The following is a 27,534-nucleotide window of genomic DNA, read 5'->3' on the forward strand; positions in this document are numbered from 1 at the left end:
GGACACAGTTCCAAAACACTTAAGCGATCCGTGAAACATTTAGCGTTAAAGTGTTATGGAACTGTGTCCCAGGTCATTTAAGTGATCTGAAAATGCGCCAGGGCCGCTTAAATGTTCTAGAATTGTGCCACGGGTCACTTAAGTGATCAGTAAATGTGCCGATCCTTTGAGTGACATGTTACGTAGTTTTGAATCACTTAAGTGGCCCCCAGTGCGGTTCTACATCACTCAAGTTACTCGCGGCACATTCCCAAATTATCTAAGTGATCCGTGGTATATAATTACGGCTCACTTGAGTGATGCGTGGCACAGTTCCAGAGCACTTAAGCAGCCCGGACACATTTCCAGATCACTTGGATCCGCGAAACATTTAGAGATCACTAAAGTGGCTCTGTAGGGCACTTATCAATGGGGGGGGGGGAATGTTACTTCAAGTGCTCACAAACTATCGAAAGATTTTTCCTGTTTTTGGCGCACCGAATAAGATGCCATAATAATAGTTATGAGGCTGATGAGTTAAGATGTCGAGTGAGAATTTCCTAAATAAAAACGTCCTGATGAGTGAATTTATTTAATCAACATAACTACTCTTCTGAGAGTGTGTGTGTGGGGATGGGGGGTCACATAATGGGCGCACCTGTGTACCCTTTTTCCTATGGGTTTTGGAAAAATGTCTGCCCTTCAAAAGATTGATTGAGCAATTTAGCACGTATACAGGGTTTTCTGTAATATTGTGACGTAATTTAAAAAAAAAAAACATATATTGTTTGTAATTGCATTTTCAATTGGGTAGCTGTATTTTGAAATATATGACATCCATATTTATTGTGGACATCTTTTTCGCAGCCACCTCATTGGGCATTTTGCCTGTTGTGGCGTTGTATTTGTATTTGTATTTGTATTCTGTTAATGGAACCGACAAACTCAGAGGGTTGCTAGTAGACATCAAGAGGAACAAAATTTGAATTGGAACATGGTGTCGCAAACCACGTTTAGAGGGTGAAAAATGCATGCAGGTTTCGACGTCAGGCTGGAACGACAAAATGTGCAATAATATAACTACAGAAAGATTTATTTGATTAATTATTACAAGAGTTGATGGAAGTGGCGGCCGCTGACGCCATTGCACAATCTACATCGATGTAAAAATGATTCCCGGACGTGCACGAAGATACCAGGTATGCTTTTGATGTCTGCCGCGCTATGAGATCCTCCGGTGTGTCCGCAGGCGTCGCATAAACGAGTGATTTAAGGTGACCCGGTAGAAGGTAGTATGGTGCGGGCAACGCCTCATCGGATATTGTTGTTGGTACATCCGCTGTGCTAAGCGCCCATTGCCATCTGCTCGACCGTAAATCAGATGCATATCAGCGTATTCCTTGTTTGTGTAGTCAGCCATACTCACGATACTCAAACAGGAAACTAACGTGCTCACTACCGCAATAGCGCTAATTTACGTTGTCCGCGCAGCGCGTGATCCTACCCCAGCGCATGCGTTTCGCGACGCTGCTTACGTCAGATATGGTGAGGCGAACCCACGAACGCATGCAGCGATCAACTGACATCCACCTTTTCTCTTCTCTGGACTCAGAGCCTGCATGCGTTTTTAGCGATTTTCACCCTCTCAACGTGGTTAGCGACACCATGTTCCATTGCGGTTTTTGTTCCTCTTGATGCCTACTAACAACCTTCTGAGTTTGTCGGTCCATTAACGGAACACCCTGTATATCATATAACGCATTAAGATTCTACATAAAATTTACTGAAAGTATAATTCGAACAAAAATCTCATTCGATCAAGTATCACAAATGTGCTTTTGCGCACTTTCACGTGAGAAAACATGAAAATTAATAAATTAATATTCATTCTGAATCCAAAGACAAAATTTACGTATTGAACATCCAAGAATCGCTCTTCTCATTTCTTACTTTTTAAAATTGTGATTCTCTGCATAATGTTTCTTATATGTTGAATAGAATAAAGATAATTTTTTTCCTACCTTTTTATTTATACGCTGCTGCGAAATTTTCTAGCGAAGTGACATCCTCGAGTTCATACGTTTCTGACCAGAGGCATACGCAGGACAGAACATTGGGGGGAGGTCCGCCTCCCCAAGGCGATCAAAAATATTTCCAAATATTATAATCAAAAATTAAAACATTGGATAGAATATAAATTTCTTCTCCTTTTTTGGTCATTTTTCGTGAATTCTTCCCCCCCCCCCCGTCCTTTCAGGCTTCCGGCATCCTTACGCAATGGCTAACAACAGTGCCATCTTAAAGCTTGGGCCCACCTGGGCACGGCCCAGAGGCTCAAGAGAAGAGGGACCTCACAAAAATGATAACTAATTGAAATTTTTGAGAATTTTCCAGGTTGGTCTTCAGAAAAGTCAATTGGCCCGGGGGCCCCACGACGCTCTTGAGACGGCCCTGGTGCCTAATTCTTCTCACAATGCTCAGATTTGATTTAAACATTTTGGAAATATTTTCACGTTCTTCAAGCCCTAGCATGATAAGAATCATGTGACCGTGACTAATTAGTACTGTATGTTATTACTAGAGCTAGGATTTTTATGCCCTAAAAACTTCTAAAAAATGCATTTATGTCCTTAAAAAACTGTAAGTATGCCCTGTAAAAAGAAAAATATGTCCTTAAAAAACATTTCATTCCTATCTCAGATAACATTAGTTTAGCAAAATACAGTAAAACCTGTCTTTAACGGAACCTGTATTAAGCTGAAACCTATCTCCAACGGAAGAAATCTTGATCCCGTGATTTTAATGCTAAAATGCACATTAAAAACTGGATTCAACGGAACCTATCTAACTCGGAAACGGAAAGGAAAATTGTATGCTCTTAACGGAAAATTTCATACAAACAGTACGGATGTTTCCAAACCAATAGGCCAAGGGAATCACACAAAATGTTGAAGTGCTCTACCGAAATTTTTCTATGCAATCTTTGCTTGCCAATATGAGCTCTGCATCATCCACCCCTACACATTAGCACAAACTGTTTCCGTACTTGATGCTGTGATTTTAATAACCATATGTAGTAAGGCAGTTGATTCCTGAAATCGTTACAAATCTTTCGGAAAAGCAGGCTTTTCTACAGGAGAAGCCAGTGCAAAAGGTGAATTTCCAAATCATATGCAAGCCGTACAGAATTGGTTGCAAGCTGCTTTCCGTGAGCGCAGCGCTGAGGATTACATAAACCTAGACCGACAACGTACAAACTTAACCTGAAACGACTAATATACACACCCTCGCTGAAAAGTTTAGAGAAATCCAAAAAGAAGAGGATGAAGATGAGGTGAATGTCGTCATTTTCAGAAGAAAAAACAATGTAGGGTGAAGTAATACAGATGCTGTCAAAACATTCAAAGAGCTGCAGAAATTTTGATTTATAGCATAATGACTCGGCCATTTTTTGCATTATTTCTGAAACAAAACTATTTACTGAATGTCAGGCAGCAAAGGGCGTGAACTGCATGCAGAAAATACTTCGTTATTGACCACTGGAAAAAAAATATTTACAATAGTGTTCTAAATTTTTTTCTCACCATTTGGCGATACGAATAGTTAATGTATGTAGTGTAAATGCATAATGTATAATGTATCATATCAAGTGATGAATATTTAATAACTAATAATTACTTAATAATTAATTATTACTTAGTAATAAATGATTATTTTACTTATTTTTAAATTATTTACTTCATTTCAATTAATTTATTTTTATTTTATTTCAACTTTTCCGAGATCGTTACATAATTTTTTTCACACATTATGGCAATTGAACCTCTATTAAGCGGAAACCTGTGTTCGACGGAAAAATATCTCGGTCCCTTGCGATTCCGTTGAAGACAGGTATAATCCTCCTACCACGAGATGAGATTTGACTACGGTACGTCATGTCACGTCAAACTATTCTATTTCATCCTAGAAGGACATGCCAATCGTGAAAGCGCAGTCACTGATGAACTTTTCTCGATGTGCAATCGTTTTACCAAAAAAAATTGAATAAAATCATCCGACGTGACGTGACATGACGCAGCGAAAAATTCATCTCGTGGTCGGAGGACTATATTACTGTACCATGATAATGTGAAGTGTCGATGCAGTCTTAACTATTTCGAACCATTACTAATTGTATGAACAAAAATTCTTCGATTTACTAACCACTACGAGTATCAGAGAATTAATAGCAATTTTTTTTTTTTACAGTTAATGCACCAAACACACACAGAAATTCTTCTATGTAAAAACAGAAGAGAAAAAAAAACCCGATTTTTCTTGTGTTCTAGTGATTGAAGACCTCGTTTATGTTTTTCGGTGTTGATGTGCAACTTTAGTGCATCGCACCGTTTGCGGAACAATTCCGCACACAACACTTTCTCACCATATTCAGAAACGAATTTCTTCAGTTTCTGTGAAGTCCTTTGCATCACATTTGGCATGTTGACAGAGAGAATTCGATTTCACAATAATACACGAATCATTCGCAGTCGATTTCGAAGAATTTGAAAATATTGAGGCCCCTCTCTGGACCTGCTCGAACTTGATCAGATGCAGTGATTGTACGTATGGTATTATCACATCGAGCCAATATTTACCCCAGCAATTTCCCTTTTGAATAAGTTTTTCTCAACAAATTCAGAATTATTGTACTACCATCTATAGTTAAAACATCTAGCCTAGTATTTAACTTTAAAAAAAAAAATTGCACAAAAAAAATTAAGTAATTCTTTTTATTTGATAAAAACTCCCAAACTTTCTCGCAAACGCTAATAAATTTTCTCTATGAACCAACTTTATCCAATTTTTCCCACGAGTTGCAATCACCGATTCAGATAATAAATCTATTTACAGCCACACACCAGTGTCGTTGAAAGAGGTTAGTATTTCCATGTTCTAAAGATTCAGTGTCGTTGCTGATTGATTGAAAAACCTGAATTTCAAATTTTTTACTAATCAGCAACGACATTTCATTAATCCTAAATTATACACTCTAAACATTCACTGCATGATTGCGCATGATTTTCAAAAAAGGTGCTAAGATCAGGAATTTAAGCTTAGGAATTTCGCGGAAGGTGAAAAAAAACCGTTCTGCGGTCCCTCAAAAAAGATTTTGTGCAGTCGCTCCAAAATCAAATACTGGGATTCCCAAAAATAAAGAGAAACATTCTGAAACACTTAGAACTGTATTTGAAAATGTAGATTAATTCAAAATTACTACAGAGTATATTGCACTCAACGTTCCTATTTAGAAAGTTTTCTCGTTTAGTTTTAGCACGACTTATTTTCGTTATCCTAACCTTTGCTAATACTTATCGAAATTTCCCGTTTAAAGTGTTTTCCCGCCTACAACGTTTTTCATGACGAGCTTTTTAGAAAACGCTATAAGTAGGACTCGTTGTATGTGAGCCCTTCAATCTTATTACTTGTTTAAAACCAATAGTTTCTTGCCACAAATAAAATCCGAGATTGCAATCTCAATATTTGAATATTCAAATTCGAAATTCAAAAAGACGCCTTTGTACAGGTTGTCGAATATTAACAACACTAGCTGCAATCAGCCTAAACCTTAGCTATAATTTATTTGGTAGTAGGCAAACACATTGTCTTATCAGAGAATGAGCTACCAAACAACGTAGCCTACATCCTAAACTTTCGGACCTTAGGGCTCCTAAATCTTTTTATGCATGAACTCCCTGTTCATGAAACAAAATATCTCTAATGTCGGTACTCTACTAAATGAGTAATTAGATTGAGGGGGGGGGGGAATCAGAGATGTCTTACCCTTTTTCCGGAAGCTCAGTGGTAAAAATTGTCAAAATTTAGAATTTTCACAATTATACATTGTATATCTATCTTCCGGAAAATATGACAGAATGATTCAGATGGTGGTGTTTGAAAATTTCGAAGTTCTCAAGCCTCCCTAGAGAAACATCATGACAGTTTAGAGTTTCCCAGGAAGGCATGCAATTAACACTCCGAAGGGCAGTGGAAGTTGCCTCGCTTCGGTGCAGTCGTCATCTAGAGATGTCCATGCTACAGGCTACTATCAATAGTATCAGCACCGCAGGATCACCTTGTGCGCACTATTGGTATCTCCCTCCAGACCAGATGGTAACTTGAACGAGAGGAGAGGTTTTCAAGGGGAAAAATTACTAGATTTTTTTTTGTGATGTATATAGCCCCGTTATTCTTTAATGGCAGAAAGAAAGGCCAGATTTTCTTTTAGTGGTGAAGAATGTGACCTCTCACCTGTATACACTCTTTTCCTCTTTGAAATAAGCTGATGCCATACCTAATAACACTAAAAATGATATCATAGGGGCTTTAAACTGAAAGCCTCCTTTCACAATGAATAATAGTTTAATGGGAAAATAAACTAATTTTTAATCAAAAATTTCCAAAATATCTGCTGAGAAAGAAAAGTGTTTCTTTTGGAAGAATTGCTGCCCCTGAAATTTTGCGGTCCTATGCGACTGCACCTTTCGCACCCCCCCCCCTCCAAGTCCGGCCCCGGCTAAGATTATCTGTTGGCCCGCATATTTATGATGTTTTGCGGGAGTTTGACCCTTTACTAAATGGTCATAGACTCATAGATGGCCCAGGTTGGGGGGTGGGGTACACTTTGAAGGCTTTAGTGATTAACGGGAAAGAAGAAGAAAGAGCTTTCGTCAAAGGCGGAAACGAAAAAACCAGTCTAAAGCGGAATTGGAATCACGAGGAAAAATTTACTTTTTATCGAAAATTATGAAATATGCCAAATATGCCTTAAAATTTTTGAAATATGCTCTATCACGTAAAAATAGCGAAGTATTCAAAAGAAATATGCAAAGACATAGCAATCCGAGTCCTAGTTGTCCCCTCTTGACAATATTTTTGTTTACGTTGCAGGTGGAAAATCGATTGAATGAAAATTGCACGAGCCGATTTTGGAGCACAATAACACTATCAGTTTCTTTTCAGAAAGTAAAAGATCTCAGAGTTTTTTTTTTTTCTGAATTTTATTGGTGTTCTTTTAATCAGAAAACATAATCCAAAAAAATGCCTAATCGTCGGCATTTTTCAACTCGCACTGTGTAAACTTTTTTTCTAGTTTTTTCTCAGCATGTATCGAAAATATATTTTCTCAATAACTAGAACTGACACTCCGATCATGTAACCGACTACAACGACTTTAAACAGTCCCGAGAAGTCAGCCATCTTTAGCGCTCGGAACGAAACGTCGACGTCGTCAACTTCATCAACGGCTGTCGATGAGGAAGAGCCGTTCGTCATTTGTATTGGTTTCTTAGCTCTCTGTGATTGAAGGTGCGAATCAAATATGAAATCATTCAGCCACTTTCCGTACAGGCCTGCTGCGTTCATGCGATGGATCCTGAAAAATTTTACGTAATTTAATAAAAAACTTTCTCTATTTCAAAAATTCGGAGAAAAATAGCTCAACCCCCAATGAAACATTGAAATAGTCGGAAGACGCACTTTTTTAAACACCTTCAACTTCAAGAAAAGACAGTTAAGAAAGGCAAACCTCGTTGTTATTTTACGTTCGTTGTTATTTTACGTTCCTTTTCTTTCGTTTCAACAAAGGAAAACAAATCTAATTCAACATATTATCAACTTAAAATACAGTAGAGTTTCTGGACCCCTATTTTTCTCAAATGAACTCTTTGTAAGGTCTTGGACAGTGTAATCATGGCCCCCACATCTTAGAGCGGGGCCCCTAGGATGGGATCTTTTGCGGGCCACCTGGTCACACTTTTCACGGGCAAGGCCGCCTTAAGAGCATCATGGGCCCACGGGCCAAGTGATTTTTCTGAGGCCCTACGTGGAAAATTCCTGAAAATTTCAATCAGTTCCCATTTTAGTGAGGCTCTTCTTCTCTTGAGGTGAGGTCCTCGAGCGGGCCCATGTGTTAAGACGGCACTGTTCACAGGTCCTTCTACAGTTAATAACTTATAGCATTTAAAACCAAAAAAATGATTAGAATTGCCCCGGGCCCCAGGTCTAGAGCCCTAGTGGGAGCCATGAGTGTAATACGGCAATTTGAGTTTCTTTTTTCTTTCTTCATGAGAAAAGCTAGGACACCGGATGCCGAAAAGGACAAGGGTTATAAAAAAATAGTTAAGATGGGCTACTAACATCTACCACACATCTGCGACACTCTACATGGCCCACACAAGGGTGGGGCTGACAGGGATCCAGCCAGGGGGCCCAGAACGATTCTCATCATTTTTTTAACGCTTTAAATTAATTGCATGAGAAGCCTCACCAAACATTCCAACCTAGTGGTCCTGCTCCAGGTTGTGGGAGACCATGACTCTCTAACAGGACAGGGGTGCGAAACTGAAAATGGTGCCTTGTTCACCTCTACGTCGGGCTATTACTGAAGGACGAGGGAAGTGAGGGGGAGACAACTGCCCCCCCCCCCCCGGCGTAGCTAGAGAAAATGATATTTTTCTGAGATTCTTTTCAATTGTTATTATCTCTAAACAATGCTCGTAGTAACGATGTCTTAAAACACAGAAAATGTTTAATATCCTACGTATATATATGATTTATTTATTTATTTATGCAAGGCCTATATAGCAATTTTATATCTTAGCTTTTGCGTCCTATGAAGAGCCTGACCTTGTATCTGACCTATGCATATAACCGCGATTATTTATCTGTCGAGTAGGCAATGATTCCTTTGAACAGTAACTTACACTTTGTCAAAACGCTTAATGCCCTTGAAACCCTTGCGGAAGGCGACGCAGATGCTATTGTGCATAAAGGAATCCTCGGAAACCAGCAGACGTTCTCTTTCCAGGGTCGTAGTCGTCAAACGGAACATCACAGCGACTGTGACCATCGCGAAATGTCCTTCGAGAAGACGTTTAGTGCCAGCCAGTTGCGATATGAAATTCTGCGGGTTCTGTCTGAGATCATCGCCGAAATCTTTCATGTAACCTGATTTGGCATCCTGAATAAAGAAAGGGCATCAGACATTGCAAACTTAATATGAAACGCGAGACAGACAGCCGTAGAGACTCAACACTCTCACCATCACAAGCCCGACATGCGATGTTCCAGCAGGCACAATTATGTGATGAGTTTTAGCAAGGACGGCTCGTTGCAGTTGCTTTATAGTTCGGATGGGTGGCTCTGTCAGTGGTATCGTTAAATAAGATAGTAGTACCGCCAGATAGCTGAAGACAATGACGCATCTCGACATCGTCCATATTGACAGGAACAGCAACAAGCCATTTTTCGGATTCCGGTACCAACGGTAAGTTCCTGAAAAGAATGGATAAGTTAATTCACAGACACTGGTATAAATCTTTACTTCTCATTTACCCAATAACCATCCATTTCGGGTACAATCAAGATTTATAAGTTAATTTACCTTGGCCGATAGTCAAAAATGTGAGATTACTCAGTTCTGAAACCCAAGATTTGAAACTCCAGTTGGCGTTCTCCTGATTGAAATTTCTCTGTACTTTCAAGACTGTGGCCGTTATAATCCACGATAAGACCAACGCCAACCACACCTGAATAAAGGGAACAAGTTAGCATCAAAAACCACTGATCACTACAAAACTAAATGCACTTTGAAATGGATTTTCGAAAATGTGAAATGCGGGTAGACAATACAATTTCGTTTTCAACTCACATAAAACTGGAAAGGTAGAACGAAAACAGTGTCTTTGGACAGTAACCCTGGCTTGGCGACCGCGAAAGTCGTTCGGTCGACGACGTAAGGATGAGAAAAATCGACGGCGTTCGATCGGTCGTAGGTCGCTGTGATGTACAACATAGCCATATCTGCTTCCTATTGCAGGAGATACGGGATGGTGGCAAATGAGTGCGGATTAATAAGTAGATAATAAGTAGAAAACAAGTCATACATCATCTAAATCAGTTTCCCAACCTTTTTCTCGCCCGCTTCTTCACATCTTTTTTTCTCCAATCGCCTCCCAACGCAATCTAACCCATGGAATTCTATGTTATACTTTTTTTCCTTAGACTTACTTACGGCCTGCTTACTCACCCGACGTAGCACCGATTGAGCCCATAAGTGACCCGCTGGGGTGAAGACTTCATCAGTCTGTGGCAGGGTAGGCAGATTTTTGACGCATGGTAGTTTTTGACGGTTTAAACCGTGGTTTGTTGATCAAGTAGGACAGAACTGTGTAGTACAAAGAAGTACAATATAGAAACAGTCTCAGCAGCATCAACCAATAGAAAGAAAAACTGGTAGTTGATGGGGGGGGGGGGGAAACTAGAGGACCAGTGTGTTGCAACCACAGCCGAATCAAGGTGTTGAGTCGGCCGTGGTTGCAACAAGCAGGGACAAATCTGCCTCAACCAACCATACTGAGCTTATATTCACCACTGCCAGACCGTATCTTTTTATGTATCCACGCTAGAGGCATTCCAACAAGGTACTAGTGGTTTTCGTGCCGTTGCGCAGTTCCCCGCAATAACTGATTGTATCGTTCTTGATATTGTATCATTTATATACATTTCAATATGACAATTGCCAAGTTCAATTAAATCCACGGTTTTCCCTCTTGGTACATTATTATTATTATTTCACCTAGAGTATATAAAGTGTTTACAACAGTGTTTCTCAACCTGTGGCCATTTTTTAACCATATATTTTTCTTCTGCCAACTGCCTGTCTCAACCAGGGCCCGCAATATATCCAAGAGCACAGCCCTTACTACCTTCCTTTCGAACCGAGCACAACTCTGGTCTATCGCCATGGACAATTTACTACCGAGTGAGCTGTGCCATAAGTTTGAGTGTGTGTACCTAACAGTCTGAGTGCGTACATGGTGTCGTGTCTGATTTTTCAGTACTGCCATCTACATTTCAGAAGTGAAGTGAGTGAAGTGTTGTTGAATATTTGTACCATTGCAGGCCTGTTGCTCTCTGCGACAAGTAAACGGAGAGATCGGCTCTCATTCGCACCTCCAAGTTGGGAACCACAGAAAACAACTTCAACCGATCACCACTGTGAGTCCGTCACTATGACCACTCGACCACCACAGAGCATCCTTAGCTGTTGTTTTTTTGCTTCTTCAGTATACTGATTGAAAAATAAAATAAAACTTTCCATTAAAAGAAAAGGTAAAACTATTGTTATTTTAAACAAGAATATAAATGTACCTTAACCCTTTAAGCGGTGTTTAAATTTTTCCTGATCCGCATTATAACTTTCACTTTGGCAATAAAATCGTTTTGAGAACCCGAGATATTTCAAGGTGACCGAAATAAAACAGTTCGACGATATATCTCGGGATTGCCGCTGTAAGGGTTAAAAAACATTCAAAAAAAAAGTTTCTTTTAAAAATGATGTGTATGTATATCTAGGCTGTAACCTTCCGATTCAGCATCCCAATCATGCCAGTCCAATTTCCATCATCTTTTTTGGAGCCCCAAACTGGCTCAGGTGGTATGAGTACCTTGTACCTATGAAATAAATTGCAAGTCTATCATAATTTCTTCTCTTATTCAAATATGATTAGCACGAATTTGTTTTAAAGAGAAATTTTGTGCCGTATTCTTACTTGAATTCCAGCTTTTGAGCTATCAATTCCAAAACGTTGAATTCTAGTCCTTTATATGGGATTCCGTGGGAGTTGATTTGGAACATTGGAGTATGCTGTAAAAAAATGTATGCATATGATATTTAGTTTTCGGATTAATCTTGAACTTTTGAAAATCATTCATTGTCTCAATTGAAATTCATTAACGTTTGGGATTTTGGTTGTTTACTGGAAGACTATATAATGCAACGTAATATATGGGTGTATTAGATGGACTATACGAAGTAGATCATTGTTCTTCAACCGCTGGTCCGCGGACTTGCGCCGGTCCACGATACATTTTGCCAAATTCTTAAAGCCACTACAAGTTTGGACAACTGCATTTTTGCTGGGTGTTTTTGAAATTTTGTGAAAAAAGAATTGCTCAGCTATATCAGTAATAACCGAACGGAAGAATTCAATGAGAGTTAATACAACGCTTTACATTTAAGAAACAACGCTGAATCCATGGTTATATCAAATTACTTTTACAAAGAAGCAGCGGATGTTCAAGAGCTAAAAACTTGTAAGTCGGCACACCAAAAAAGTAATTGATGAAATGCTGCAGCAAACTTAAAAGTATAGTAACAGTTATTATATAGCGCAAAAAAATTTACATTGCTATGCAGCATGAAAATGAACAATGTTTGGAGTCATACCATTTATTCGAAGTAATTCAACAGGTAGTTTTGTTTTCATTTGATATATGGCAGCACGAATCCCAACGTATCGCTTTTTTGTCTCGTGTTTTATAATGGAGAATATGATTGTTACACTGGAATCAATGTTGCCATCTACAAGAAATAAGAAATGGTCGCTCATTTTGGTCCGAATAACTCACGTTTCTCTTACGAGTTGAATGATGTCACTATCCCCTATGCAACTGGGGTCACCGATTTGAGAATTTTCATTGACGAGCGGCTTAGGTTTTCTGAATATTGTTCAGCTGTGGTGAAAAAAGCGAATAGAATGCTTGGTCTCATTTTCAAAAAGGTCTCTTCGCGTTCTCCTAAAGTAATTCTTCCGCTTTTTCGAGGCTTAGTTCGTCCTGGACTGGAGTATGCTGTAAGGTTTTGGAGACCATGCCTACAGAGGGACATAGACTTGGTTGAAGGGGTGCAGAGAAGAGCTACACGTGTCCTTATTGGCGCACGGGGCTTGAGTTATGAAGAGAGACTTCAATTTTTGAATATGTTTACATTGGATGAACGGCAGGTGTCTGGGAGATATGATCGAAGTGTTCAAAATTTTCAATGGGATGGATAGGATGAACCATGAACTTTTAGTACACCGCCAATCGACTGCTTTTACAAGGGGACACCAGTATCGATTGATGAAGGACAATGCGAGGTTATGGTGTCGCTGGGAATTTTTCTCTAATAGGGTTGTTAATAAATGGAATAGCTTACCCCTGGAGGTAGTAAATTGTAACACAATTGAGACGTTTAAAAAGAAATACGATAAACATGTTGGAGGAAACCGTGAAGCTACCCATACTTAGAATAAGGTAACCATAATTTTTTTTATGGGCATTGTATATAATATCAAATGCAAATAAATAAAAATACAAAGCCACAACAGGCAAAATGAAAAACAGGATGGCTGAGAAAAAGATGCCCATAACAAATATGGATGTCATATATTTCCAAAGTGCAGCAGCCCAATGAAAAATGCAATTATAAAAACTAAAAACTATTTATACAATGATAAAATACTGTACAATGGCCATGAAAAATATCTATGGTTTTCTTTTTCTATCATATCATGAATATATAGTTTTTAGTTTTTGTAATTGCATTTTTAATTGGGTTGTTGTATTTTGGAAATATATGACACTTATCTGTTATGGACATCTTTTTGCCTATTGTGGCCTTGTATTTGCATGTGTAAAAAAATATACATTGCAAAATATCCTACTTTCTGTTATTTTCAACGATATTTATACTCGCTACACGAGAAATGATTACTGAAATTCTGTGGCAAACATTTTACCTCCAAATCAATTTCATCATTAATATTATAATGATTACGAATATAACGACATTTTAATTATAATTTTTTTTCTTTTAAAAAAAAACCAGAAATTTTCATATTTGGTTTTTTTTTGGTCATTTTTCATTCAGGAATCCTGAATTCTTACCTGTTTTTGAAAAATTAAAAACAATAAAATTAATTTTGTGCATCACAATCACATTCTTCCTTTAAACTTCAACTTTTTGAAATCAAATGTGAAACAAGAGAGATATCTTGATATTTAAACTTGGAATTTCATGAAACTCAATTTCTTCTGAGATTCAACGAAAAGCAATAAAAATTGTACTTACATTGATTGCTGCAACTTTATACTCCGTAATCATCTTTTTTCAATTTTATTCATCGTTCGTATAAAACACATTGATTTGCATTTAAAAGAAACGAAAATCTCATTATATAGTACAAGCATAACATTTAGAAGTTTTTGTACCTAGTAAACGACGGAAACCGGCACAACTCAATCGGCAGTAAATTGCCCACAGAGCGACAGATCGGAATTGTGTTCTGTTTTGAAAGTAAATGACAAAATTACGAGTGTAAGAGCAGTGTAAGAATGTTATACCGTGATTAAGGTGTTATACTGTGATTACGTGGTTATGCAAGATAATCCCTCGGGTGATCATCGTATACCGAGAAGCTCCCTTTTTTGCATGCAACTTTATATTAGGTATAGAACATAAAACACCAAATTAAAAAATTAAAGTTACTGTTGCCTAGCAATGGCGTTGAAGGAATGTCTGGATATGGACCACGAATGTTTACAATATAAATTCATCTAAAACAAACAACGGAACAACATAAAAAATCCAAAAATATAAGAGAAAAAAGAGAAAAGCATCCCGATGATACACGAATTCCTACTTATCGTGATTGGAAATTTCGCATCTGGATGATACGCGAGTGTATTCATACATGCTGAAAGCAAACAAAGTGTTGTGCTCATCTCTTCGTGATTGGTCGCATGAATTCAATCAATAGGCAAAACGACAATAACTTAGACATAACATCATTGCCGTTCCAAAATGTTTATTTTATCCATTTTTTTTTTTTTTTCGTGATGCTCTATGAAGACAAGCTTTACATGCGCCGACACGCATAATTTTGTGAAAGACGACAAAAAATTGCACAATTTGATTTTGTAGCTTCCGACTTCGCTTTTTCATCTCGCCGCTTCACAATTTTTCTATCATATTGCACTCATATCCGTTTTTCCCATCAATGTCCGAGTGTACGTTCCGTGTACGAATTTATACGCTGTAACTAATCTTCGAAATCGTTTTTAATGAAATTTATCGCTGTAACTAATCTTGTTCTGTATACTGTAGAAGTTGTCTTGGGTAGCCTGGAACAGTGGTTTCCATTATATGTATACAGTGACGGCCACGCTCCAGCCAAGTACGGAGAAAAGTGATAAACGGTGGCGCTGTTCAGAAAGAAGGAAAGCACAACATATTTTGAGCGCAGCGCCGAGCATTGAGTCTTTTAAAAGCTTCCGAAAGTGTCATAAACAAGCCATCAGACAAACTCTCTCTGAGAAGAATGAAAAATATCTCCCACCACACATACTCAGGCCTCTCTTAACAGATGCGGAGCAAGATGCGAAAATTATTGTGGGGCCAGGTGCGTCTCAACAATTTCGAGGTACCAAAAAATGTTTAGGAGGACCTTACCCCGCACTAATTTTATATATTTCATGGGTTAGGGGAATCGGCGTATTTCAGAATAGGGGCCATTCAAGTATTACGTAAGCATATTTTCAGCCATTTTTGACCCCCTCCCCCCCCCCCTTGTCAGCAAAAGTCAGCAAATCACTGACCCCCCTTCCCCCCCCCCCCTCCTTCAGCAAAATTTCGTCAGCAGCTTAGAATATTTCATATCTTCAAAAAGGGGTGGTTGATGACATAAGCAACCTTCAAACCCCCCTCCTCCCCTTGCCATCAAAAGTCAGCAAATCCGAACCCGCCCCCCCCCCCCGATGCTGACGTAATACTTGAATAACCCCATATTAGAAAACACAGGAATACTGAAAATCTGTACAAAATATTTTCACCACACAATCCCGAAGCTAATGAAAGTTTCTGAATTGGTGAATTAAAATAATTGAAAGAAATGCTTCCAGCACCAATGAATGTGAGAAAATGACCGGAAAAAGGGAAAAAGATGGCCAAATCTATTGTTCTATCACTTTGGTCCCCTCCCCCCACCCCGAACGAAATTTCTAGCCATGAGCCTGTCGTTAAATCATATCAAGCACAAGAAGACAAATTTTCATTTTCCCATCGAGCTATTCCATTCAACTGTTTGATTTCCAACTTGTAATATCCGCCGCCGAAATACGAGGCGGTCTACAATTCGAAAAAATTTCACCCCAGAGAGCGGGCAGACCGTCAACACGATATTTACATAACAAGATAATTAATTCAGGTAGCTGCCATTTTTACTTCAAAATATGGAAGAGAGTTGGCAGCACCACGAGAACACCAAACACGAATAAATCTGACGATTAGACGTTAGGGCCACACATAGTCAGGTCACCTGTTCCGGCATTTACCAATTCATTCGAAATTCCTCAGAGAGATGCTTATGAGGTTCATGTGCGGTTTTTGTACTGGAAGTAGCAATATCCATCTCAGATGCAGATGAAATGTCAAAAAATGTTTCCATTTCGGAAAGCAATTGGGAAAGTGATCATTTGAGGAAGCTATACAGTATGTTTTTTGGACTGATAACATTTCTATGTCCTTGTCGCTTTACTTTGAATCTCATATTTGAATGCGTATTGTCGAAGGGTCTTCTAGCAACACCAGCATTAGTAGATTTTCTACCAAAGCGCTGGTGTTGCCTCGTGGTGCCCTAAAATAGGAGGCCTTCCCTAAGTCCTAGCATAACCTGATTATTTTCGTATATGCCTGCCCTTGCACATGTTTTTTGACATTGTATCTGAATGCACATACATAACTAGGGGTCCAGCAGGTCTCACGATAAAGAAACAAATTCCCACCACCCCCCCCCCCATAACTCAGAATTTTCTCCGGTACAACCACGCCCTCCTTGGCAATGTGCTTGCATGGCGTAAACGACCGAGCCTGGTCGTTCCACCAGCACCTATAGGAGAAGGCCTCCTCACGAAGCCCGTGACGCTACTGAAGAAGGCCGTTTCACCTATTGCCATTGGATATAGCAGGCCGACGCATGCGATATCCTCACCCCCTCCACCATTTTTTTTTGCAGTATATCCGATTGCTATAGGTGAAATGGTTTTCTTCAGTGACGTCACAAGCTTCGTGTGGAGGCCTCCTATAGATGGTGTTGGTTGTGCTCGGTCCGTTTTGTTTCGTCCTTGTTACTAACTTACAAGGGAAGGTTCCAAAGATGACATCCTCAAAAAATTATGAAAAAAATTAAAGTACATTTTTATCTCACCCAGAAACACACAAAAACAAGAAATTAGCTGGGAATGCAATTATTAAAGCTACAAAAAATTATTAAAAATGGCAACAGTTGGCTACTTATCATCTCTCGTGCTTCTTGATATATATATATATATAGTGCCGGACTCGTGATGCGAGGATCCGGGTTCGAACCCCACAGTGGTGGTCGGCTGAAGTTGGTTTTCTGTGGTTCCCAACTTCAAGGCGCAAATGCGAGCCGATCTCCCCGTTAAAAAGTCTCGCCACAGAGAGCAACAGTCCTACAACGGTAAATCATTCAACCATAACACTTCACTCATAGTTAGTAAAACTGGGGACAGATGACAGCACTACACATAACAAGCATTACACAGAAACAAACTGTACGTCAGGTTGCACTACACGTACACGCACATTCCCGCATTTACCGATTCGTTGGGGGGTTCCGCGGGGGGGGGGGTGCATGTGGGGTGTAGCAGTAGTAGGTAGGGGCTCGGGGATCCATGATGTTCTTAAGTCAGCCACCTCGTTGGGCAATTTGCCTGTTGTGGCGTTGTATTTGTATATATATATATATATATATATATAAACTTTTCCCTCCATTCTCCACCTTTTTACCCCCCTAGAAACTCTAGTTTCTCTTTTTTTTTCTATTTTTCTCTGTCTACTAATCTAATTTTGTATTGTTTGAATGACGTCACTCTAAGACTGTAGGGTTGCGGGATTTTGAAATTCATTCTTGGCCTCTATTGGCGTTCAAAATATTAATATTTGCATTTTTTTTCTTTAAGTGACGCATAATAATGCCCCGCCGGATATGTTATATTTATGTGCATATTTAAATGAGTAGAATTAGTGGTAATTTTTCGAAACTTTTTGAGGGTGACACCTTTGGACCCTTTCCTTGTTAGGGAAAATTCATCAATATTCACCAAGAAAGAAAAAACATTTAGAAAAACGATATAGAGAAATAGAAAGTTATTGAAAATAGGTCATGGCTTTGAATTAACCAAAGGAGCCAAAAATCAACTTTTAGAACTACCGTGGATTTATTATAGGGAATTTCGGTACCTTAATCCGGTGCTACTTTGCACCTAGAGGGAGGTGACTTTACAGCAATCCTCAAAAAAGATTAATCGTTGCCTAGTGGCTATTCTACTGAAAACTTCCTAACGGTTTTGATTTTTCCCTGGCAAGAGACATTATCGGTCAGCTCCTTTATTCGAGTTATAGTGATGCATCCGCTATTTTGGATATCGTTCGCTAAACACATTTATGCTAGTTGATTTCACCTGGAATTTTTGTTAAGAAAAAGTTGCGTTTTGCTGTTAAAAACTATTTAATTAGAAAGTAAATGCTATTTATTTCCATGTGGAAACTAGTTTTCTTTTAAATCATACCTATAAAGTTGTAATTCTCTGATTATTTACCATTGTATGCTCTATAGTAATTTGATGGCAATGTTCAGAGCAAAACTGGGACTACTTTGCACCACCCAAAAAAGTTGTATAAAGCAACCCTAAAGTTGTTCTTTTTACTTCGTTCTAATTCAGCTCAGTATCAATCTCATTACGTTTAAAATGAATATCACTTGTCTGTTGCTTTTTGATAAAATAAGACAAATTTCATTCATATTAGTTACTTTTTTTTACATGTTGGAATGAGATGAGTTGCACCAGTCAGTTTCAAGCAGTGCTATGTGGTAACAATAAATTTCACATGGGTCTACAGTGCTTCGAAACATTATCTTACTAAGAAATAATCAGTTATAAGGTGCAAAGTGACTTTGTTGCTATGGGCTACTTTGCACCAATTTTAAAAAAAATCAGAAATTTAAAAAAAATTTGTGATGGCTTTTTATGACAATAGACCTGATCTCACGTCATCTTAGAATATATCGACATCATTTTCAAAAATTATTTTACATATTTGCTATATCTTCATCAGTTTTTCTTAATAAACTTTCAAAAATGATGCAAAGTAGCACCGTGTTACGGTGCATTTGTATCCATACAAAGATAAACGATAAAGTATTTGTTTCTTTCCGTGGTTTCATTATCATGATTTATACACTTCCCCAATAGCGGTTAATTCATTACCACAGGTTAGATTTCCAAGGATGAACTTGCGGTCTTTCTAATTTGAATAGATGTCATTAAATTCGTAGAAAAAAGGTCCATTACCATGTAAAGATATTCTTTCGCGTCCGTTACTGACCAATCAGAATCCGGCAGGGTTCGTTTCACGTGGCCGTTTCCGGAGAAGAAGGTTCGAGAAGAAACGCACGCGGAATTTCGAGCAGGTTTCTGATTTCAAAATCCAGTTTCGGAATCGAAATTTCTCGGAAAAGAGAAGCATGAAAACTCGTTTACCATTAATGGCACCTGCTAATCAATGTAACATGATCTGCTCTGCGAAGCGTTACAATGAAAATTATAAATTGTGAAGGTTCTGTTCATGAAAAAAACGAAAGTGAAACCGGTAAAGAAAACTACTTTACCTGTTTGTTGTTGTTGTTTGATTATCTAATTTTTGAAACAAAAACTCATGAATATAGAGCTCAAGGTTTCGTCGAATGGTGGTGATGGTCAAGGTTAATGGCTAAAAGGAAACACTAGAAACCTCGAACCGAAAACTGGTAACAACCTTGGTTTTTCGTGCCTTAATGACTTCGATAAAAAAAAGTCTATTCCCATTTTTATAAAAACTTCTTAATTTTTCAAAAATACAGAAATTCTATTATCTTTATTATTTTATCCTCCATGTAACGATAGAAGATTAGGAATGTTAAGCATCATTACATGTTTGGCCACATTTGAAATTTCAAGGAAATCGTCGCTTTCTTTTGCTTTTTTTTTACGGCATGGTAATTTTTCACTTTCAATGTCGATGGAAGCAAAGAAAAACTTTGGAAATGGAAACTAAATGACAAGACAATTTGGGGAATGTCAGAAGAAAAGGTGCGTAAGAAATGATCTTGATCATGCTGCATGTAGCAAAATTAAATTCCGAAAATATTTCATTTAATAATTCTAGAAATATTTTTCATTAATTCAGGAAACATTTCTTTCATTAATTCAGGAAACATTTCTTTCATTAATTCTGGAAACATTTCTTTCATTAATTTGGAAACATTTCTTTCATTAATTTGGAAACATTTCTTTCATTAATTTGGAAACATTTCTTTCATTAATTTGGAAACATTTCTTTCATTAATTTGGAAACATTTCTTTCATTAATTTGGAAACATTTCTTTCATTAATTTGGAAACATTTCTTTCATTAATTTGGAAACATTTCTTTCATTAATTCTGGAGGAATTTTTCATTAATTCCGAGAATATTTCTTTCAATATTTCTGGAAATATTTTCTGTTAATTCTGGGAATATTTTTCATTAATTCTGGGAATATTTTTCATTAATTCTGAAAATATTTTTCATTAATTCTGGAGATATTTCTTTCAATTCTGTAAATATTTTTCATTAATTCTGGAAATATTTCTGTCAATTCTGGAAATATTTTACATTAATTCTGGAAATATTTTTCATTAATTCTGGAAATATTTTTCATTAATTCTGGAAATATTTCTTTCAATTTTGGAAATATTTCTTTCAATTCTGGAAATATTTCTTTCAATTCTGGAAATATTTTACATTAATTCTGGAAATATTTTTCATTGATTCTGGAAATATTTCTTTCAATTCTGGAAATATTTTACATTAATTCTAAATTTTCATGAATTACGAAATGCTTTCATTCCACTGATTCTGTGAAACTATTTCTTTCAATAATTATCTCTCATCAATTATCATATCTCATTGATTCCACAATAATTTCGACGAATTAATTGTGAAAATTTTTCTTTCAATAATCACGAAATTTCAGTCATTAATTCTAAAATTATTTCAATAAATTAATTATGAAATTATTTCTCTCATTGGTTTTGAAATTTTTTTTTTCTGAAAGTAAGTTTGAAAAATTTCTGGTTTCACCGATTCTTCAATACATTTTTTAATTGAGGGGTTCATTTTCCATCATTTCTATGAATTTCGTAACAAACTATGCAGGCCTTCTCGTCCGCAGGCCACTCCCAAAGGCTTCGAGGGCCAGGAGTTGAACCCCTTACACAATATGCGAACATGATACAACACGTGCCACGTGTAACGCTGAGAAGATCTAGTTCGTGTGTTCTTGTGTCGTTTCGGGGAAACTTGGAAAAATTGAGGAACAAATCCTGAGTTTCGAGAATCAATAAACGGCCTATCCATAGGCAGGGGGGTTTTCAAAGTGTTTTAGACGTGTGGCTGCTCGTATCGGGCGCTCTATGTGGGAAAATTTTGATTTCTGAATTGGATCTGGGGGGGGGGGGGGTGCTTAGACCAGTGTCACAAAATACTGTGGGTGATCGAGCACCCACTGCACCGACGACACTGCCCACTAGACCACTAGAGGATAAAACATTGTTTAAAAATCAACTGAAGCTATAATTGTCAAATTTTTATCTATCTATATATATAAATAAAATTGATTTTCTGTGTGTGTGTGTGTGTTCTCTATACGAATAGGCTACTTTAAAAATTTGTCAGAGCAGGGCAAATGTCCCAAACGGGCAGAAATACTGTCGGGCAACAATGGTTTTTGAGCCTCAACAATCACTTTCCGAACGTTTGCTTTGGTTACCGTGGTTCCTTAGCAATGCGTTTCAGACGTGTATATTAGGGTGGAACGAAAAAGGGTGTTTTTTCACTTTTTTTGGAAATTGATGTTGCCTTAGTATTCAAAAGATGCCTTTCAAGGTTTTAAGACGTTATACCAAAATCTAGGAAAATATTTTGATATCTTGAGGTTCCTCACGGACCCTAAAGGTCGAGCACAAAAACACTTTTCTAAGTGCACATTATAAAAATCTTTTTAAACATTATATATATATTTATATACATTATAAACATTATTTATATAAAGGGTTTATATAAGTAAACCGTTTTTGTGGGGTTTGGGACAAAACTATAACCATATTCTAAATTATAAAAAAAAAACAAAAAAAAAACACAGTTTCACGATATAGATGTCAGGAGAATGCCTCTATTGCTTCCTCTGTTATCACACTGTTATTACATTTCACTTTTTTGCAAAATAGTCCGCTTTTTTTTTTCAAATGATATTGATTTTATTCCGGCTTGAATGAAGCCTTCACGACTCTCGGTTGTTGATACAGCAAGAGATGCTTCAGTTACGACTCGTACGCATTGTTCAACTGCTTATGTGTGACACGGAAAATTCGCTGTAGATGGAAAAGCAGGTTCAGATAATTTTTTGTGGGTCCATTTCCTGATTTTTTATAATGGGTGGTTCAGTCACTCGCACTTGATCCCATGCAATTAATTCCGAATAGTGCTTAGCAGAAAAGTTTATTTTCGGAACATGGAATGTACGAATTTCTGCTTCTGATAATCCTTCATTTCTAATTTTCAGAATTCTCTTGATTCCCATTTCTTTACCCTTATCACTTCCACAAGATATCTCTGATCTGCACTTATATCACTGTTGTCACTGTCCATTATCGGAAGGTTATTAGAGATTGGTTTAAATTTCACAATATAGGTAATCTTTCACAATTTTCCAAACTTTTTGCGATATCACCTTGAAGCCCGTGTGGACTGATGGAACATCCATCTAGATGCTTCACAAGATCCCTTAGAGGTAACTCATTAAAGTGAAAAAGACAAATAAGCCATTGCAAGGGATAGCCTATTTCTTTCTCTATTAATCTGATAACATCATTTTTACAACCAGTATTGGCAACAGTTCCGTCGCATCCGATCGCCATCAATTCTTTCGTATCAAAATCCTACTTCAAAAAAGTCTAGGATTGATGACTTTATATCCCTTGCTCTACTGCTTCTTGGAGTTGTGTGACCGAGATAAATTGACCCGGGTTCCTGCAATATAGTTATATGTTCTTCAGATATGGTTCTTCTATGGAAATAATCACCTTCTTTGACATTAACTAAGGTTTTGTCTTTTCGACCATCAAAATATATTCCTTGCACATTTTGTTCTAGGAATTTTATCTTGCAAAAAACTCTCTGTGGTGCTCTTTCACTCCTTATTTTCATCCGGTCTATTGTCGTATTTGGCTTCTTTTTCGTCAATAACCCAACATCTTCCAGCACTGCATTCGCAATAATTGTGGCTGATCGATCAGACACACCAGTTCTATCACAAGCAAGAGCAACATTTGATAATTTAGTTGTCATCTGTGAGGATGATGGCAGAACTTGAAAAGCAAATGAAGTACTTGCGTCGGCACTGATTGATGGACTAGCTTCAGGTACTGGTAGATGGAAATGCTAACTTCAACGGCAAACTGTGTTTTGGCTCATATAGATCACTTTCCTCAGAATCGTTGGATATAGATGAGTTTTCAGTGGTTGATGAACTAGTTTCCGTCGTTTCTTCTTGAGATGACTTCAAACGGGATACCATTTTCATTTTCCTTTGTTCATTGTTTTTAAATTTCTTCGTTGTTAGGACATCTACTCGACCAATCGCCATCTTGCGTGTACTTCTTTGATCTTGCAAGAAATCTCGCTCTAAATTTGGGACCTTTCTCAACTTATCACACTTAGTCTTCAAAATCACATTTGCTTGCTGCAATGTCGAACAATTTTCGTGCTTAGTACTGAAAAGATTTCAAGTGCAACTTGAAAGTTTGAGAATCTTTCGTTGCTTTCATATTTTTCTGAAGATTCTTGTATTTACAGTAAGTCTGAAAAATTTGCATATCCGTTGGTGAGAAACCGTAGGAATTGAAGCAGTTTTCCAAATATTTTCTATCTTTGAAGAATGTCAAGAATGTCTGCAATAGCTGGATCTTTTCTTTACTGTTGTGCCTTCATATTGCGTTGAGTCACCAAATAACAAAGAATAGCGTCGCCATAGGTGGGCAAGACCCGAGAATCCAACTCTTTAGGATTTCCTAAAATGTCACAACAATAAAAGCTTCTGGTCGTCATTTTGACTGCTATACATCTTCTCAGTTAAGGGGTACGATTGCAAATGAATACTGAAAACAAGGGAAAAACATCGAGATCACTGAATGAATCACGTGTTCAGGGGAATAGGAAAGCCTCCTCCGCGGTGTCATGTTACAGAATTCCACACGTGCGTAAAACTTTAAGGGCGATGAGGAACCTCAAGAAGTTTGAATTTTGGGGGAAAAAATTAGGAATGGCATTTCTTCACATAAAGGCATATTTTAAATTCTATTACAATGGCAATTTCGAAAATTTTTTTTTTCGTTCCACCCTAGTGTATATGCCTTTACAACGGTTTGTCACTTCAACACTGCCAGAATATGAATAATAGGTTATGCCTTTATAATGGTTTGCCACATTTTCAATACTCTCAGTTAATGAGGCTTTTTGAATGGACGTCATAATCATCATCGCTTTGAGGGTCAGGTAAAAGGTGATCCTCATAGAAATCAGTGTTAAAATTGCCGATTTTAGGGTAGAAATGCGGAAATTTAGTGGGGTTTCCTGTCACATCAATAATTTTAAAAATTGTATTGAATTCTCGATTTTTGAAATATTGAGTTTGCTTAGAGATACGAAGCCCAGAAAATTAAATATGAAGTAATTAGCCTGACCCCTTCTTTTGGGTTGGACATTCATGCAATAACATTGATTTCAACGTTTTATTCACATCTTCTCAAGCTCGAAAATGAAAATGTGTCTGCATTGTCTTTATAGAATATTCAACTGCATAAATTCATATAGTTTAGGATGTTTTTTAAAATTAATTATGGTGCCCATAAGACACATCGAAGAAATTCCACAGCTTAAATTAAGCATTTTTGGAAGCTGAAATAGGCAGACGGATAACTTGAAGTTCAAAAGAGGAAATCGAAATACATAGCGCCCCTTAAAAAAGGAAAGAAAAGTATATATAAATATATATAAGTGTACTAGATATTAGATAGATAGATATTTCCTTTATTTAAAATTTTTAAACACAGTTACAAAACATTTAGGGCTAGCAGGCTTGTGAGAACGCAAAACAATAACCGATATATATCTGTCTACATAAATAATAATGAAAGAAAAAAAAATCCACATATATAATATTACACAAAGAAATAAGTGGCAACAGGAATGGAGTTGATAGACAAAAAAGATTAGCATTTAGAAGATTACATTACAATATCAAATAGGTAATTTAAATCTTCTTGAGTTAACAACCAAGATTTAAAAATTGATAAAATATGTACATGAAGATTGTTCACATATTAACTGAGGAGGTAAATTAAAAATATTTTGGGAGCTAAATAAAGGAAAAATTTTTTGGAAACGAGTTTTATTTTTGGCCTTAGTACATGTATAGTATGACGTCTAAATCGTATTCCAGATTTATGTAATTTCAGATTGAGATGGTTTCTTCTTTTATAAAACATTTTTAAACTTACAAATTTTGTAAAAAGTATAAATATGTTTCTTTAAATCTAGCTTTGTTTCTTTCATGAGTCGCGCTGGAAGTCACCATATCGGTTAACTTAGACACGGTTTGCATGTCCGTCAAAGAAGAGGGAGATATCGCAGATATCGCATAATCCAAAAAACCTCATTGAAGAAAACCCGGGCAACGCCGGGTATTATAGCTAGTCATGTATATTCTTAGAATAATAACAACCTTATTTCATTAATTTGATTTAATTCGAATCAGTTCACTGGTTCGTAATGAACATTTCAAATCAAATTTATTCATTTTCACTCATGCAGAAAAAGAGTCAACATTAATTTTTGTAAAACGTATTTATGATCGAGAGGCTTTGATTCCTGTACGGATGATCGTAAACTTACATGATAATTAAGAAATAGAATAAAAAAAAATGCGACATGAACAATTCATTCATTCATTCATTCATTCACACACACACACACACACACACACTCTCTCTCACTCTCTCTCTCTCTCTCCCTCTCTCTCTCTCCCCCCCTCTCTCTCTCTCTCTCTCTCTCTCTCTCCCCCCCCCTTCAGCTGAGATTTTGTTTGGTGTTACTTTACATTAGAAAAACATGACCCCCTCCATTTTCGGAAGCAAAATTATAGAAAACCCCTCCCTTGAGAAAATACTGCGTACATCTATGTATACACAAAACTATGTATGTACGAAACAAAATTATGAATGTCAAATAAAAAACGTAATGAAATAAACAACGAAAAAACATACACACACAAACACAAATAAGACAAAATTCTTAACGCATGACGAAAAATGTAAAATAAACAAAACATTGAATGCAAAATATATGGGGGGAAAATGAAACTCGCACATACATAGACTACACAAACAAGAGCAATTTTTTTTAATTAAAAAATACACATATTTAAAGTGGCTAAGCCTTCTTTCCATTATTTTGGTTTGTTCGTCTTGACCTATTTAAATATATACTTTTTTTTCAGGGTTTTATGTTACACCGTTCTGAGACAATCTATTGCAGTAGTAATGCAGTGCGGTTTCATGGTTTTCCTTGATGCGTTTGGACAGGTGAATTGGCAACGTCATCTGCATAAGACCTTTGATCGGCGTGTCACGATCTTCGTCTTTATAGGCCTGCTGGGCGCTTATAAACAATCTCTACATTTCTAGCTACATTATAGATATTTAGAGCATCGTGATTTTGCTGGTGACGTTCAACAACAGGTACAGTACCCACAACTTTTAACCGAACGATGGCGATATCTTGCGTTCTAAAAGTTGTAGAATGAAGTGGTTTCCACCAATTATGGTTCGTGATTTTCTACCCGATTATGTGTAATTCGTGTTGATGAGGGGTCATCTATATATTTATTGTTCAAACTTCAAAATTTTCAATGTATAAACCCTTATTTTTTTCCATCTTATCTGATTTATCGCATTGCACACACTTATCCTAAAAATAAAATTTCATCGCCGTAAGTATAAAAATGAGAGAGATATGAGTTAAAATGTGTTTGGGGACGCTCTCAACATTGAGAAACTGAATTTCTCAAGGTTGATTGCAGGGGGGGAAAAACATACACCAAACAAGTTTCGAACGATAAATACTGTATATGCTACGCGAGTGCTTGGATTTAGTGCTGCTAAAAAATAAATGGTTTCTATTTTATGGAGGTGAAAAACAAATTTTTTTTTATTACTATTCATATTAGTGACTTTATATCCGAGATCGAACGAATATTTATACCATAATTTTTTCAAACGATGTGTCACAAAGCAATTGTTTGTGACGATAATTTCATCAACTCAGAAAAAAATATATAAGAATTTTCCGTTGAACATTGCACTATTTTATATTATAATTTTGTTTCATTTTGTAATTCCTCAATTTTTAATGCTAAAAAAATACGGATGAAACGAAATGCTGTGGTTTTAGCAGAATCAACTCCACCAATAGCCACAACCCTAAACTTGGCGCACACTAAGATGATTTGCGCTACTGGGAGAACCGTTATTTA

At 37.1% G+C, this 27,534-nt stretch overlaps 2 protein-coding genes across 2 annotated transcripts; both read right to left on the reverse strand.

The window, feature by feature from the left end:
- Positions 1-7,090: 7,090 nt before the first annotated feature.
- LOC149065294 (ionotropic receptor 21a-like) lies at positions 7,091-9,819 on the reverse strand. Its single transcript, XM_089254236.1, has 5 exons — positions 9,671-9,819; positions 9,404-9,548; positions 9,062-9,294; positions 8,724-8,980; positions 7,091-7,393 (listed from the first exon to the last, which is right to left on the reverse strand). Exons 1-5 carry the CDS (start codon positions 9,812-9,814, stop codon positions 7,108-7,110), a joined length of 1,065 nt encoding a protein of 354 aa, XP_089110362.1. The 5' UTR covers positions 9,815-9,819; the 3' UTR covers positions 7,091-7,107.
- A 1,553-nt stretch (positions 9,820-11,372) lies between these two features.
- Positions 11,373-13,991, reverse strand: LOC149065295 (putative glutamate receptor). Its single transcript, XM_089254135.1, has 3 exons — positions 13,916-13,991; positions 11,574-11,668; positions 11,373-11,475 (listed from the first exon to the last, which is right to left on the reverse strand). Exons 1-3 carry the CDS (start codon positions 13,946-13,948, stop codon positions 11,373-11,375), a joined length of 231 nt encoding a protein of 76 aa, XP_089110261.1. The 5' UTR covers positions 13,949-13,991.
- Positions 13,992-27,534: the final 13,543 nt, after the last annotated feature.

Source organism: Pholcus phalangioides, unplaced genomic scaffold (genome assembly GCF_987345545.1).
Source record: "Pholcus phalangioides strain wild (caught in Gottingen) unplaced genomic scaffold, Ppha-v1.0 ptg000040l_1, whole genome shotgun sequence".
NCBI lineage: Eukaryota > Metazoa > Arthropoda > Arachnida > Araneae > Pholcidae > Pholcus > Pholcus phalangioides.

Bases quoted from the DNA above. Each gene is read 5' to 3' on its own strand.
- LOC149065294 (XM_089254236.1), bottom strand. From the start codon at position 9,814: ATGTTGTACATCACAGCGACCTACGACCGATCGAACGCCGTCGATTTT. The intron at 8,981-9,061 runs GTGAGAGTGTTG...TTCTTTATTCAG, and splicing joins CGCATGTCGGGCTTGTGATG to GATGCCAAATCAGGTTACAT. The intron at 7,394-8,723 runs GTAAGTTACTGT...AAAATTTTTCAG, and splicing joins ATTAAGCGTTTTGACAAAGT to GATCCATCGCATGAACGCAG.
- LOC149065295 (XM_089254135.1), bottom strand. From the start codon at position 13,948: ATGATTACGGAGTATAAAGTTGCAGCAATCAAT. The intron at 11,669-13,915 runs GTAAGTACAATT...ATTTTTTTACAG, and splicing joins ATAAAGTTGCAGCAATCAAT to CATACTCCAATGTTCCAAAT. The intron at 11,476-11,573 runs GTAAGAATACGG...TTTATTTCATAG, and splicing joins GCTCAAAAGCTGGAATTCAA to GTACAAGGTACTCATACCAC.